The sequence below is a fragment of the Rattus norvegicus genome, chromosome 8 (assembly GCF_036323735.1).
Source record: "Rattus norvegicus strain BN/NHsdMcwi chromosome 8, GRCr8, whole genome shotgun sequence".
Taxonomy (NCBI): Eukaryota; Metazoa; Chordata; class Mammalia; order Rodentia; family Muridae; genus Rattus; species Rattus norvegicus.
Genome location: NC_086026.1, coordinates 79897833 through 79912259, shown reverse-complemented (window position 1 = coordinate 79912259; position 14427 = coordinate 79897833). Strand labels below are relative to the sequence as shown.

The 14427-nt window shown below is 46.2% G+C and overlaps 1 protein-coding gene across 2 annotated transcripts in view; it reads right to left on the bottom strand.

Moving 5' to 3' along the window:
- Myo1e (myosin IE) overlaps positions 1–14427 on the bottom strand; it is a 192221-nt gene that overhangs the window by 48789 nt on the left and 129005 nt on the right. For both annotated transcript variants that reach the window (NM_173101.2, XM_039080888.2), the window contains 5 exons: positions 13328–13414; positions 10755–10841; positions 10000–10167; positions 8890–8975; positions 5045–5126 (listed from right to left, as the gene is read on the bottom strand). In NM_173101.2, the coding sequence (NP_775124.1) occupies positions 5045–5126; positions 8890–8975; positions 10000–10167; positions 10755–10841; positions 13328–13414 (510 nt within the window). The remainder of the gene's footprint in view (positions 1–5044; positions 5127–8889; positions 8976–9999; positions 10168–10754; positions 10842–13327; positions 13415–14427) is intronic.

Here is a 14427-nt window from a genome sequence, read left to right as displayed (position 1 = left end):
CTCTGAGCAAAGCTTTACATTGCTTTTTATTCTCTTTTATTTGTACTGAGTGCTTTGCATGCATGTAAATGCATGTACTGTATTTACATAGGTGTATTTGCATGCACAGTGTCCATGGAGGTCAGAAGAGAGTGTTGGGTTCCCCGAGTTATGGACGGTTGTGGGCCACCTAACATGGAGATATTGGGAACCAAACCTGGGTCCTCTAGCCAGTGCTCTCAACTACTAAGCCATCTCTCCAGACCTAATCTTTCTGTGTGTGTGTGTGTGTGTGTGTGTGTGTGTGTGTGTGTGTGTGTGTGTGTGTGCGCGCGCGCGCTACAGGTCTCTGCATGTAGCCATGTAGCCCCAAGTGTCTTGGAACTTACCATGCAGGCCAGGCTGGCCCCCAAATCACAGAGATCTACCTGCCTCTGCCTCCAAGAGCCACCATACCCAGCTCCCCACTCTTAAGCCTAAATTCCTTGCTCGCTTTCATTTGATATTAATTTTTACTTACTTAAGCAGGTAGCATCATACCACCTTTGCACTACAGCATCAAGAAAGCACGTAGAGGCCAGTGGAACAACTTCACATGTTCCCTGTCATAGTTCTTTTTTTTTTTTTTTTTTTTTTGGTTCTTTTTTTCGGAGCTGGGGACCGAACCCAGGGCCTTGCGCTTCCTAGGTAAGCGCTCTACCACTGAGCTAAATCCCCAGCCCCCATAGTTCTTTTTATAATAGCCACAGCTCACTGACACCTCACAGCGACCCTGAGCAGTCATGACTGTTACTACTCTAGCTTTTTCAAATGAGAACGCTGAGCCTTGCAGGGAGGAGAATTCCTTGGGACACAGGACAACAAAGGCGAGGCTCGAAACCAAATCCACGTTTGTTTTCTTTTTAATCTCAATGCTTTTTTGCCTTTGTGCAAGTGATATAGAACTGTTTGGTGCGTCAGGAAAGGAATTAACTGGGTGAACTTGGACAAGATAGAACCACCAGGCTGTGGCCTAATTACTTTGAACAACCAGGAATACGCATTAGTTGTAGTTACCCTGAATTTCAATGGCTATGGTAACTCTCCATGTCCCCTGAGCGACTATGAAGCAAGCTGACTTCAGACAGATCTGACTCCAGCCAAGAATGCACTGGTTAGATAGAAAGGTACCCGCATTGTTCATCAGAAGTGGGAATCAAAATACAAAACAAGCCAGGCAGTGAGGAGAAGCTCAGGGTGCTGACCGACTATCCTCTGTTATGTGAAAGGTGTGCAATTCTGAGCTTCAGTTCCTCCAGCTGCTGCCTACACACAGGTGGATAAAACTAGAAAACCTGATGTCTTATTTAAAGGCAGAAACAGATGCCATGGTGCATGGTGCTGTATTTCAGCATCTCCCACTCATAGCTGCAGGTTCACTCAGGTAATGCCCAGTGTGTCTGTCTACCTTGGTCCACTCGGAGCTTGAGTCTGCTCTGTCCAGCATCAACCATTCGCTCTAATCTCTACACCAGCCTCTTCCAATCACAGCACAAAATTAAATGAAGCCTCAGAATCAAGCAGTATTAAATGCAAAATAATTTTATTTAAAATATTAATTTTTTATTTTGTGCATACCAGTGTTTTGCCTGCATGCACGTGTGTGTAAGTATTTTTGGTGGCCAGAAGAGGGACTGGCCACCAAAAATTTAGGTTGCCCTGGGACTGGAGTTATAGATGGTTGTGAGTCGCCATATGGGTGCTGGGAACTAAACCTGTTCTACTCTCCAGCTTCATAGACACAGACACAGTATGTTTTTTAGTTTGGTAAGCCGATATAAGTGCCTATCAAATAACAATTTTCTAATCAAATCTTATAGATCTATTTTATATTTTAAAATAATTAAAACAATAAAATGGGCACCATTAAAACTATCTTCCATATATAATTTTCTATCCGGAAACCTGGAGTCCCTTTCAATATACTCTGAGGATATCTGCCAAATGGTGTAGATATAGAGGGGACAAGGGACTGGGTCATGGCTATGTGTCTTTCAGAGATGTTTCTGGAAGGCATATATAATAAGGAGACAGACCTACAGGAGTAGATCACAAGGCAGATTTGGGTCACAGGATCTATCAGGGTGAGCAGGGTTTGGGTGAGGATACAAGCAGACATCCCTTTAGATAACTAAACTTCAGGCTGACCTCCCTAGATAAAGGTCCCAAATGGGCTATTCTAAACATTCTGTGTAGAGTCCAGAAAGGTGGTAACTTTAAGCTAGACACAAAGGAGAACCAAGAGGCTCCTACCCCCCTGGAGTATTCCAGAACACTTGAAAATGAGTCACTGAAATCTTGGGGGATCTGAGTCCTTGGATCTGAGCTTGACAGTCTCATGACTGGAGTTTCCAGCCCAGAGCTTGTCCTTATCCAGGTCTTTCAGGCTAAGGCATGAGTCAGCCTCCCATGCAGATGTTAGTATCTGAGCCTCAGAAAAATCACATCTGTTCTCTGCCCTCAGCTCTCTGTCCCAGAGACCCAAACCCCATCAGTGTCTTGGAATGGCTCTTTTTTTTTTTTAAAAAGATTTATTTATTATGAAGATGTATGTATTTATTATGTATAGAGCATTCTGCCTGCATGTATGCTTGCAGGCTAGAAGAGGGTATCAGATCTCATTATAGATAGTTATGAGCTACCATGTGATTGCTGGGATTTGAACTCAGGACCTCTGGAAGAGCAGACAGTGCTGTTGGAATTGCTCTTAAAGGACATGATATTCCAGTAACCCAGAGGCCTCTGCCTCCCCTGTGAACACAGTGGCATGGTCAGTGGCATCCTCAGTTAAGAAGGCTGATGCAGGAAGATGGCTGGAGCCCAAGAGCTGATGAACATGACAATATTCCATCTTTGTTCTTTTGAGACAGCCTCATTTTGCAAGCCAGATTGGCCTAGAACTCAAGATCTTTTTGCCTTAGTTGTCTAAGTTCTAGACTATAAGGCAAGGCCACAACCCTGATGAGACCGGGCCACCCACCGCCACCTTCCTGTGACTCAAACCTGTAATCAGCCTGTTTCTACTACCTATATACTGGGATCTTGGCTGTGTGCTACCACACTCAGCTCGAAGCAGCTTAGAATGATCTGGTTGTTGTTTATGGTGCTGGGAATCAAATGCCAAGTATTGATCCGTCTGGATATCCCAGATATCCCACCCTACAGTCAATAGCAAACAAACAACGAATGCACCGCCCACCACCTAATGCCTGACTTCATCCACAGAACGGAAAAGGTCCTCTTATGGAAATGTCCTCTCCTGAGCCAGTGCTTCTGTCCTCAGGAAGGATAGCAGGCACTAGGAAGGTAGGCTTTATCTGTGAAACACACGACAGGAAAGAGCAGAGGGTAGTAACCATAGTAACAACCATGGCGACTTTGATCCTGGTGTCAATCAGGAAGGGGCAGACTTAAGGGCATCACAGAATGGAACACAGAGTGAAGGGTCAATAGAAGTCTAAGGCAGGGAGTGAGTATGTGCACAAAAAATACAGCAGTCGGTAGAGACAAGGGCATGGGCGTGGTGGAGGGAACACACTGCTAGGCGAAAACATTGGAGCAGCCATCGAGCATTTTTTACAGGGTAGGATGCAGGTGCTAATCATCAAGGCCACACCTTGGAGTTGGTGCTACAATTTCTACCTTACTGATAAGCAAGAGAACTTTTTAATTAATAATTCAATATTTTTATGTGTATGTATGCCTATATGAGTTTATGCAAACCCTGTGAGTACAGGAGCCAACAGAAGCTAGAGAGGACCTCAGATCCCCTGGAACTGGAGTGGCAGATAGGTGCTGGGACCCGAACCTGGGTCCTGTGTAAGAAGGGCAAATGCGGGGTTGGGGATTTAGCTCAGCGGTAGAGCGCTTGCCTAGCGAGCGCAAGGCCCTGGGTTCGGTCCCCAGCTCCGAAAAAAGAATGGCAAATGCTCTTAACCACTGAGCCATCTCTTCTGCCTCAGATGCTGAAGTCTTAAATCAAGGGTTGGCAATAACTTAGATAGTAAAGGTTATAGGCAACTGAACTCCAAGTATTAATCACTTGATCTCTTTGATTATAAAACTGGACACATATTTAACTGGTATCATTGTACACACACACACACACACACACACACACAGAGAGAGAGAGAGAGAGAGAGAGAGAGAGAGAGAGAGAGAGAGAGAGAGAAACATTTTTTTTTCTCTTTTTTAAAGGCAGGGTCTCATATAGCCCAGATCTGCCTTGAATTTACTATGTAGCCAAGAGATGCCTCTGAACTTAGGATGGTCCCGTCTCCACCAGTGGCAGATTACAGACATTCACCACTATGTCTAGTTTTATGGATTGATAGGGACAAAAAAGACCCAGGGGTCTGTGCACTCAAGACAAGACCTCTACCAACCAAGTGACAATCATCCTCAGCCCTAAAAATTACTTTAGGTATTATCTTCAGAAACTCATCAAGTAATTGTTCAAGTTACAGGATGTTCTAGATTCGAACTCAACACTGCCCTTAGCACCTTTGATTTGGTGATATCATTTGACCAGTTTGTCTGCACTGCACAGCAAGGAGGAGCCTGGAAGACCTAGAGAGGAAGGATGTGCAAGTCGCCCCTAAAGGTGAACTGGGGTTTCTGGCATGTTTCATTCTTGGCATACCTCGAGGGCCTGGCCTGGAAAAACACCGTCAGTATCCAGAACACGATTCTGAACCAGGAAATTCCTGATAGTTTAACATAAATCCTTCCAGATTCACTTTAAAGCCATTTCCTCTTTAAAAGAACTGAGTGGTATGTGCCGGTCATTAAGCCATGAGGTACTTAGTATCCATCTGGAGGATCAGGGTGGCCAAGTCAAATCCAGCCACATCCTGCCACCTTTTTTTTTTTTTTTTTTTTTTGCAAGTAGCCTAACTTGTGAGCATTTCTGTAACCATACCCTACGTGAGCCTGCGAGCCTGACTTTATGGCCCCGGGTGGCAGTTCCTGGTTGTTAGAGAACTCCAGTGCTCTGGGATCCAAAACTTCTCAGAATAGAACCAACCTTTATTTTGCTTCCTGCAGTCGTTGGGCGCCCTTTCTTGTCGGCTTGCAGGTTTTCAGGAAATAAAGACTTTATAAAAGGCCTGGAAGAGGAGAAAGAGGATGGGTCAGCAATCTCTCAGTTCTGTGGGGGCATCTCACGCTGGCCACAGGGAAAACATGTGGCTTATGGTACAAGCCTGCAAGATGTAACTTGGGCAAATGAAAACCAGACAGAAGGCACGAAAGAGAAAGAAATTATAAGATACAAGTATCTCAGAGTCTCAACACCCCTGGAACTGAGGGCTCTCTTAAGGACAACACAGGAGACAGGGAGGGGAAGCCAAATGGGCTTGTGAAGACAAGCTAGTTAGACTGGAGCCCGAGCATGTGTGAGCTCTGCACCTATTTCTGAATCCTCATGGTTGATGGTCACATCTGGAGAGTTCTTTGACGGGGCTTAAGGAAGAGAGTCCTACACATCTTAGGATCTTTGCTTTTGGCTTTTTGAGGCATAGTTTTATATAGTCTAGGCTGACCCTGAACTCCCCATGTAGCCCAGGATGACCCTGAAGTCCCTATCCTATCCCCATTCCCCAGGTGCTAAGATCACAGCCAATCGCCCCATGCTGGGTTATGAGGTGCTGGGGAACAAACCCAGGGGGCTGCACATGCTAAGCAGGCACTGTTCAACCAAGCCACGTGCCCAGCCCGACACTGCAGGGTATTTAGTAGGGTGAGGGGCCTCTGCTTGCTAGAGGACAGTGAGCAACCCTGGCCCCAACTCACTTGACGGAGCACGGGCAGTTTTGAGTGCTGCAGTCACAAGTTACTTATACACATTATATTGTTTACAGAATATGTTCCCTTAATAACTCTAACCGAGCGCCCAACCATCACACAGGGTGGGGACATGTCTAATGACTTTGATGCCCCTGGTGTCTGAACCACAGCTTAGTAAATGTCTCCTAGTTGACTCAGTGAATGAAGTGGCCTACACAAGGTGACAATTGGATGTGCCAACCAAACCCATGCCCCACCCCCCACACCCTGCCCCTGGTGACCTTTGCTCTTTAGAAATTTCCAGGAACTTTCCCTGGCCACCTACCTTTTTTTTTTTTTTTTTTGGTTCTTTTTTTCGGAGCTGGGGACCGAACCCAGGGCCTTGCGCTTCCTAGGTAAGCGCTCTACCACTGAGCTAAATCCCCAGCCCCTGGCCACCTACTGCTAAGCTGACCAGACACATCCATGGGTTTTACAGCAATTGTATTACAAAACAATATGCTGTATCCAGACGACAGGAGTTTATGTGGGCCCATCAATCGCTCTTGTACTTGGCAGGGGTTTTAATAATTAAAAACCATCCCTGAAAGTGAGCCTTCGCCTGGCTACCATAAAACCCACAAGCCAGGACTTGCAGCCTCCCTGACCTTCTCAGAGGAGAGTTCATTGACATTATGCATCTTGAACGGAAAGAAATCTGACATCTCAAAAGTGAGCGTGAGGAGGCTTGGGCAAAGGACAATGGTGGAGCACCAGCATGGGGGTGGGGGGTGGTAGAGCACCAGCATGGGGGTGGGGGGTGGTGGAGCACCAGCATGGGGGTGGGGGGTGGTGAAGCACCAGCATGGGGGTGGGGGGTGGTGGAGCACCAGCATGGGGGTGGGGGGTGGTGGAGCACCAGCATGGGGGTGGGGGGTGGTGGAGCACCAGCATGGGGGGTGGTGGTGGAGCACCAGCATGGGGGTGGGGGGTGGTGAAGCACCAGCATGGGATAGGGGGTGGTGGAGCACCAGCATAAGAGAGGATGGGAGGGAGCTTTGGGAGCTTTGTAAATGAAGAAAGAGTAGCTCCTCATTGGGGCTAGGAAAGGAAGCCTGGGGGCTGGGGATTTAGTTCAGTGGTAGAGCGCTTACCTAGGAAGCGCAAGGCCCTGGGTTCGGTCCCCAGCTCCGAAAAAAAAAAAGAACCAAAAAAAAAAAAAGAAAGGAAGCCTGTTTTGCTTTCACTGCAGTTAGGGTTTTATCGGAAAGCTGTTGCAATTGTCAGTGGTCCTTTAAGCAGTTATCCCTGGCTAAGGATGCAGCTCAGTGAGCAGACTGCTTGCTTAGCATGCAGGAAGTCCTGGAGTCAGTTCCAGCACCACATACAGGAGTATATAAAGGAGGCCAGCCCGGGAGACACTACCTCGAAGGGAAATAAATAAAAATGAATGCTTGCATGCTGTAGAGGTTCCTACGGGGTTGGCTTTCTCTCTTTCTTTTCCTTTCTCCTTCTTTCCTTCCTTCCCTCTCTTTCTAAGTAACTTTGTTTCCCGTCCACCTTTTCATTTTGTCCAAGTGTCTTGCAGATTAGCTTGTGATTGCTGGTGGCAGTCCATGCAGTGGCTGAGCAATGTAGACCAGTCCTCAGTGGCCCATACAGAACTGAGGGCACCCATACACTTTCAGACCAGTGACCCCGGAGCTGGCAAGGTCCATTCGTCCTGCAATTCCTCCCTTCTCGAATCCTTCTCAGCAAGCACCTCCTCCATCCCCTCAGGGTCTCTGTAGAAGCAGAGCTTGGGCATGACTTCCCACGGATGCTCACAGGAGATGGTGCTACACATGCTCAGACCTTCCCAGGTCAGCATCGACATCAGATCCTCTGGGTAAGTTCCCTGTTGTTGTTGCATAGGATGGCAATGTCCCCGTCATGTAGAATAGAATCTGTGTTACATAGAAAGATGGTAGGAAGGTTGACATAAGTTGCCTCAGTGAGGGGCTGGTGGTCAATCCTGGGGTCAGCCACCACCAGAAACCATAGTTCCCTGAAGGCTGCTTGGATCTGGTTTGTGAATGTTCCAGGCCTGAAGTGGCCAGGAACTAGAATGGCTCCAACAGCTGCCAAATGCCAGGACAGCTTGCTGGTCAGTGTTCCTGGAGATGATGCTGATGTCAGTGGTGTTCCCAATGGCAGCAAAGACGCTGCCAGCATCAGCTTCTTCCAGGTCCTCCCAGGGTCTTGACGCAGATGCCATCACTGTTCCTCTTGTAGATGTGCGCTACCATCTGGAGATCAAGGGCGGTGACCCTTGAGTGTGATCCTGTGACAAGGAACGTGAAGACACCCTTCACCTTCGTCTGTAGGACATCAAGGGCTCCAGACACTGGGTGAGAGCTTCCCATTACATTACAACAGGAATCAAGAACAAAGCCACAGGAATCCCTCCCCGGACAGCAGGGGAGAAGGTCCTCCCAGGCTTCTCCATCTCCATCGCTTCAGCCATTGAGGCTAATTCGGGTCTTAGGAAGCCACGAGCCACCTTTAAAAATGGAGTGACCATGGATAATCCTTTTGGCTTTGTTCCAAGGGCAAAGTTTCATAGAACTAGATTCTTCTACTCTTCCAGGCCATCGCCAATGTGGCCATTCTCCCCACTAACAGTATTGAAGATGATGGAGCCAGGCATACAGACGGCGCTTGGGGAAAGGAAACATTAGGGACAGAAGGAGAGACAAAGACTGGAAGGAGAAAAGCTCTTTTGAAGAAACAGTTAATTTTAAAACCAGACTCAACAGTTCCAAAGGAACCAGATGCTAAATACTCCAATACCACTCTGGTCTGCATGTTGAAACCATCACTGGTTTGTGATGACATGGGGCTGGAGCACTGGCTGTTCTTCTAGAGGACCTGGGTTCAATTCCTAGCACCCACATGGTTGCTCACAATCAACTGTAACTCCGGTTCCAGGGTATCTGAGGCCCTCTTCTGTCTTCTGTGGGTACCAGGCACACACATGGTAAATAGAACACATGCAGGCAAAATACTCATACACATTTTTTAAAACTTCAAAGCTATCCTGTATGCCAGATAAAGGACACTTACAGCTCACTGCTCTGCATGAGCTCAATCAGGTCCATGAATAGCACATCCCGGTTCCTTTCACAGAAGCCATCCATGTCATAGGAAACCTGGCCAAGGATAGAACGAAATCAAATGTTATCCTACATGTTTCTTTGGTGAAAAATATCCTTAAGTGGGCATGGCTATCCTCATGAGAAGGTGGACACTTCTGGCTGTAACCTTTGAGGTTCCACACTCTATGCTGTCACACAAAGGCTATCAGCTGGCTCGGCTGAGCATGACCTACAAATGGTGGGCAATAAAGAGCTGACTCCCCAGATGACCTGTGAGTGGGGCTACAGCTCTCAAGAAGCATACCCATTTGTCTGTGGATTCCTAAGCATGTCTTGGGCAATACATTAAGTTATTTTTTCCCAAGTTCTGACTAAGGGCAAAACAAGAGAGCCCTCATGCTTACCCATCAAGTAAGTCAAGTGAAACGTGTTAATTGGTCTTAAAAGTGGCACAAGAGCTGTGCCCACTTGCCATGAAACTCATGCTCAGTGACCAGCTGGGAGGGGAGACAGCTCAGGATTTCCATAGGATTAGGAAGCATCCAAGAGCCATGACCCTAAATTCTATGGTTGGGTTCCCTGTAGGTACGTAGTTACCCGTACACTTTGTAAGGGGGGGAAAATATTAAAGTGCACACTCTCTCTTGTTTTATAGTCCCAGTGCCCATGGGAAAGTGAAGAAATGTAAATTTGGGATTGCAATTTTCAAGACAAAAACCTATTGCTTCAGCATTTGTGAAATACACCAGGGAGATTTGTGCTTAAAAACGAGCAGCTCGGGGTTGGGGATTTAGGTCAGTGGTAGAGCGCTTGCCTAGGAAGCGCAAGGCCGTGGGTTCGGTCCCCAGCTCCGAAAAAAAAGAACCAAAAAAAAAAAAAAAAAAAAAACCCACACACGAGCAGCTCTATAGACAGTACTTTGTTTTAACTCTTCGAATTCTTTAAAGGTCTTATTTATTGGATGAATAAATAACATGGATGTCTACTGATTCATGGGAAAACAAATCCCACCCCCAAAGGCTCAAACTTGGGAGCTTTTAAAATGGATCAAGTCCAGCCTGTTGAACCATGGCCTTACCTTCCCAGCATAGTGGTGAATAATGAAACCTTGGTTCCAGCTGTTAAAGTGCTCATGGCTCCCGATCTGCATCTGGAGCTTCTGTAGCAGTGTCTGGTCAGCACCCTCACCCACAGCATGCATGGTGGCACACACGTCATCCAGGATGCTCATAATTCCAGGAGGGTTCTAGTGGGACCGAGAAGGCAAGGACCTGGTCACTGACCCCTCCAAATACATAACACCTATGATGCATTCTATGAGGTAGGAGACTACTCCCAAGACCCAGATGCCATCTTGGTCATCAGCCATTCCTTCCAAGAAGAATGCACTTAAAATTCCCAAAGGAGGTTTAATCATTCAGACTTAAAGATGGAGGAAACTCCATTCCCAAGAAGCTAGCTAGCTCTCTAGAGTGCTTTACTTTTATTTTTGGTGTACATGTTCCGGTCTACGTGGGAACAGAATGGGACTGGAGGATGTGGCCCTTCCTATGACTCCTCATTGGCTATGTCATACAACCAAGAGCTATCTTCTAGAATTCAGGAACAACTTCCATTTGCAACTTGGCATTTCATAAACATTCTTACTTACTGTGGCAATAAAAGCCTATTTTATTTTCACAGTACACACTTGCACATTACTAACATTACTGCTAAGACTCTGTGTGGGCCATTCCCTTGTCAGTTGTAAAGCAATGACAATGACATAGGGCCCAGAGAATGAAAGTTCACTTAAGGGTAGACCAGGGAAGGGGACCGCAGGCAATTACTTACGACTTTGCTCTCTATGAGGTCACACACAATTTTATTATTGAAATATTCAATGGGTGTCCATCTTATCCCCTCCTGAACGTATTCTTCCTGGATAACAGAAATTAGAACTTGCATAAACCACCATGAAAACTTGAATTGCTTTCCCCTCCCCAAGAGGTGATAGGAAAGGGACATCTCATAACTTGATAGTTCTCACGGTTTACTTGAGTCATTAAAATTCACACCAAATTGTTTGTTTGTTGTCTGAGATGGTGTTTCATATGTCTCAGGTTGACCTTGAATTCCATATGTATCCAAGGATGACTTTGAACTCCTGATCCTCCTGAATGCATGTGGTGGTTTGAATATGCTTGGCCACGAGAAGTGGCACTATTATGAGGTGTGGCCTTATTGGAGGAAGTGTGTCACTATATAGGCAGACTTTGAGGTCTCCGAGTGCTCAAGCTCCACCCATTGTGGAAGAGAGACATTCTGGCTGCCTGCAGAAGACAGTTTCCTTCTGAGTCTTCAGATTAAAACACAGAACTCTTAATTCTCCAGCACCAGAGTGCCATGTTTCCTGCCATGATGATAGTAGACTGAACTTCTGAAACTGTAAACCAGGTGTCTTTACAAGAGTTGTTTTGGTCATGGTATCTCTTCATAGCAACGAAACTCTAACTAAGACAAGCCACAAGAATGGCCCCATAGACTCATACATTTAAGTAGTTGGTCCCCAGTTGGTAGAACTATTTAGGAAGGATTAAAAGGTGTGGCTTTGTTGGAGGAGGTGTGTCACTGAGAGCTTTGAGGTTTCCAAAGACTCCTGCAATTTCCAGAGTATTCTCTGCCTACTGTGTATGGTTTGAGATGTGAGCTCTCAGTTATTCATGCTGCCATCCCTTCGCTCTGCCGTCATGGGCCCTAAACCTTTGGAGTCATAAGCATAATTAAACGCTTTCTTTTATAAGTTGCTTTAGCAATGGGGTTTTATTGAAGCAATAAAAACATCAGGACCAGATCTTTCTCCTTTCTAGGGCTTTGCATGTGACAGGTAGTCGGGGACCCCATTTCCCTCTGTGTGTTTATTCAGCCTTCCTTCTATCTGCCGTTTCAGTTGATCTCCACTTGGGAATCCAGGTAAATGTATAGTGAGCCTCTTAATGCATACGCCATGCCCAGCAGTCTTAACTCTTCTAATTTTATCTCTCAGTAACAACCTTGCTGTTGTCTAGTTTTTCAAGATATAAAGCCAGGGGTTCTGGAGAGATGGCTCAGAGGTTAAACACACTAGATGGCTTTGTCCAGGTTCAATTCCAAGCACTCTTACAGTAGCTCACAAAAACATTAGAAACTCTAGTTCTTGAGGATCTGATGCCTTCTTCTGGCCTCCATGATCACCAGGAATGTATGTAGTACACAGATGTACATGCAGGCAAAATACGCTTACACACACACACACACACACACACACACACACACACACACTAGGAGTTTAACAGAGAATACCAAGCTAGTAATCATTCTGGATGACTCTTTGGCTGATTGTTGATTATTTCAAACAAATCCTATTTAGATTCAACAGAGTGTTTACATACTGGATCTCACTCTACGGCTACCATTGTTTTCTGAGTTTCTCCATCACAAACCTCTTGTAGCCAGGCTGGTCTCGAGTGTATTAAGCCTCATAAAGTACCTATCTATACTAGCCAGACCCTGCCTACCCCCTTCTAACCTAACATCTCTTTGGCCACCTTACTCTGGCCAGTCTTCGGTGGTGGAGAGCTAACATTCCGATCACTAAGTGGTCCCTAGATAGCGTTTGATATGTATAGCTTCTTCCAAGATTGCGTGTGCACCCAGAACCTCAGGATTGAAGGTTTAGAAATAAGGTCTTTGTAGATATGAAAGGAGAGGGAGGTACAGCCTGGAGCAATAGAAGGTAAGATAGAGAGTACACCACAGGCACAGAAGGCCAAGAGCCACCAGGATGTGGCAGAGAAAGAGTGCTAGGATTGTCAGGATTCTCCGGCCAATGTCTGGAGGGGCTTCACTGCAAGGCCTGACTTTAGATTCTTCACACCTGACCATAAAAGAAGTAGTGTCTGCTGCTTCAAATCTCTAGCTTTTACTTTTGATGGTGACTTTGGAAATATGAAAGAACATGGCACCCAGAATTTCAGAGAACCTACACTGTACCTTTAGAAATAAAGTGTAAGCAAGGCATAATTCAAGGAAGAATTCAAATGCCAGTGTTGCTAAAAATACATATACTTGAAGGGGAAGACTGGGGTTGTTTCCCAGACAATGGAGGTTGGAGCAAGGGCTCCCACTGCACCTTGGTCAGTGGGGCAGAGAGTAGCTCACTGTCAGGCCAGCCTCCTAGTTTAACTTGGTGACAGAGAAAGAAACACACAGCAGATGGTATTTGCATTTCAAAGACTGAAATACCGCACAGGCATATGACTTTCCTGCTGACTTCAGTAGGTACATTTCCTAATACAAGACAGAAACCCAAATCAATCATCAAAAGGGAATCTATATCCCTGAAGCAAATCAGACGGAGAACAGGACGAAGGGAGAGGGCCGCTTACCTGCTCGGCCTTTAGCGTCAGCTCGATAAAAATCTGCTGTAATTTTTCATTAACGAAATTGATGCAGAACTGCTCGAAGCCATTTTTCTGCAGGAAAAGGGGAAAAAAAAGATCCTTTCCTGTAATCATATCACAAAATCATTTAAAAAGTCATTGCTTGGTGATGTTCTAAAATGTCTGTGAAAGCTGTTTTAGAAACTCCGGCTACGTCAATAGAGGAAGCACGGTTTATATTTAGGAGAAACTAATTTGGTGAGGGTACACGGAGAACTCGCCAAGACCAAGATGAGCTGGAGCTTGCTGTGTCTTCATTGCCTAGAATTTCTTTCTTTCTTTTTATTTACATTTCAAATGCTATCCCTTTTCCTGGCTCCCCATCCATAACCCCCCTATCCCATCCCCCTCCCTTCTTCTATAAGGGTGTTCCCCCACCCATCCACCCACCCCTTCCCACCTCCCTGAATTTATTTCTTATAGTCCAAAGGGGACATCATTTCCCCCTCTGAGCTCTGATGGTTCAAACTGGCCTTACCTGGAATCCATCTTTCTTCCTTCCTTCCTTCCTTCCTTCCTTCCTTCCTTCCTTCCTTCCTCCTTCCTTCCTCCCTCCCTCCCTCCCTCCCTCCCTCCCTCCCTCCCTCCCTTCCTTCCTTCCTTCCTTCCTTCCTTCCTTCCTTCCTTCCTTCCCTTCCTTCCTTCCTTCCTTCCTTCCTTCCTTCCTTCCTTCCTTCCTTCCTTCCCCATTACTTTTATTTACATGGTGTGTGTATGTGTGTCATTCTGTCTGTCTCTCTCTCTCTCTCTCTCTCTCTCTCTCTCTCTCTGTGTGTGTGTGTGTGTGTGTGTGTGTGTGTGTGTGTGTGTCTTGTATGTATGCCACAAATGGACATGCCCACAGAGGCCAGAAGACGGCATCCGATGCTCTGTAGCTGGAGTCAGTGTTGTGAGCTGACTTGATGTGGAAGGAAAGGTTGAACCCAGGTCCCCTAGAAGAGCAGCAGGGCTTTTAACCACTGAGCCTTCTCTTCAGCCCCACCCCCACCCCCACCTCATTTTGTCTTTCTTTTTTGGTTTCTCACCTTCCTCCTTTTACTTTTCGT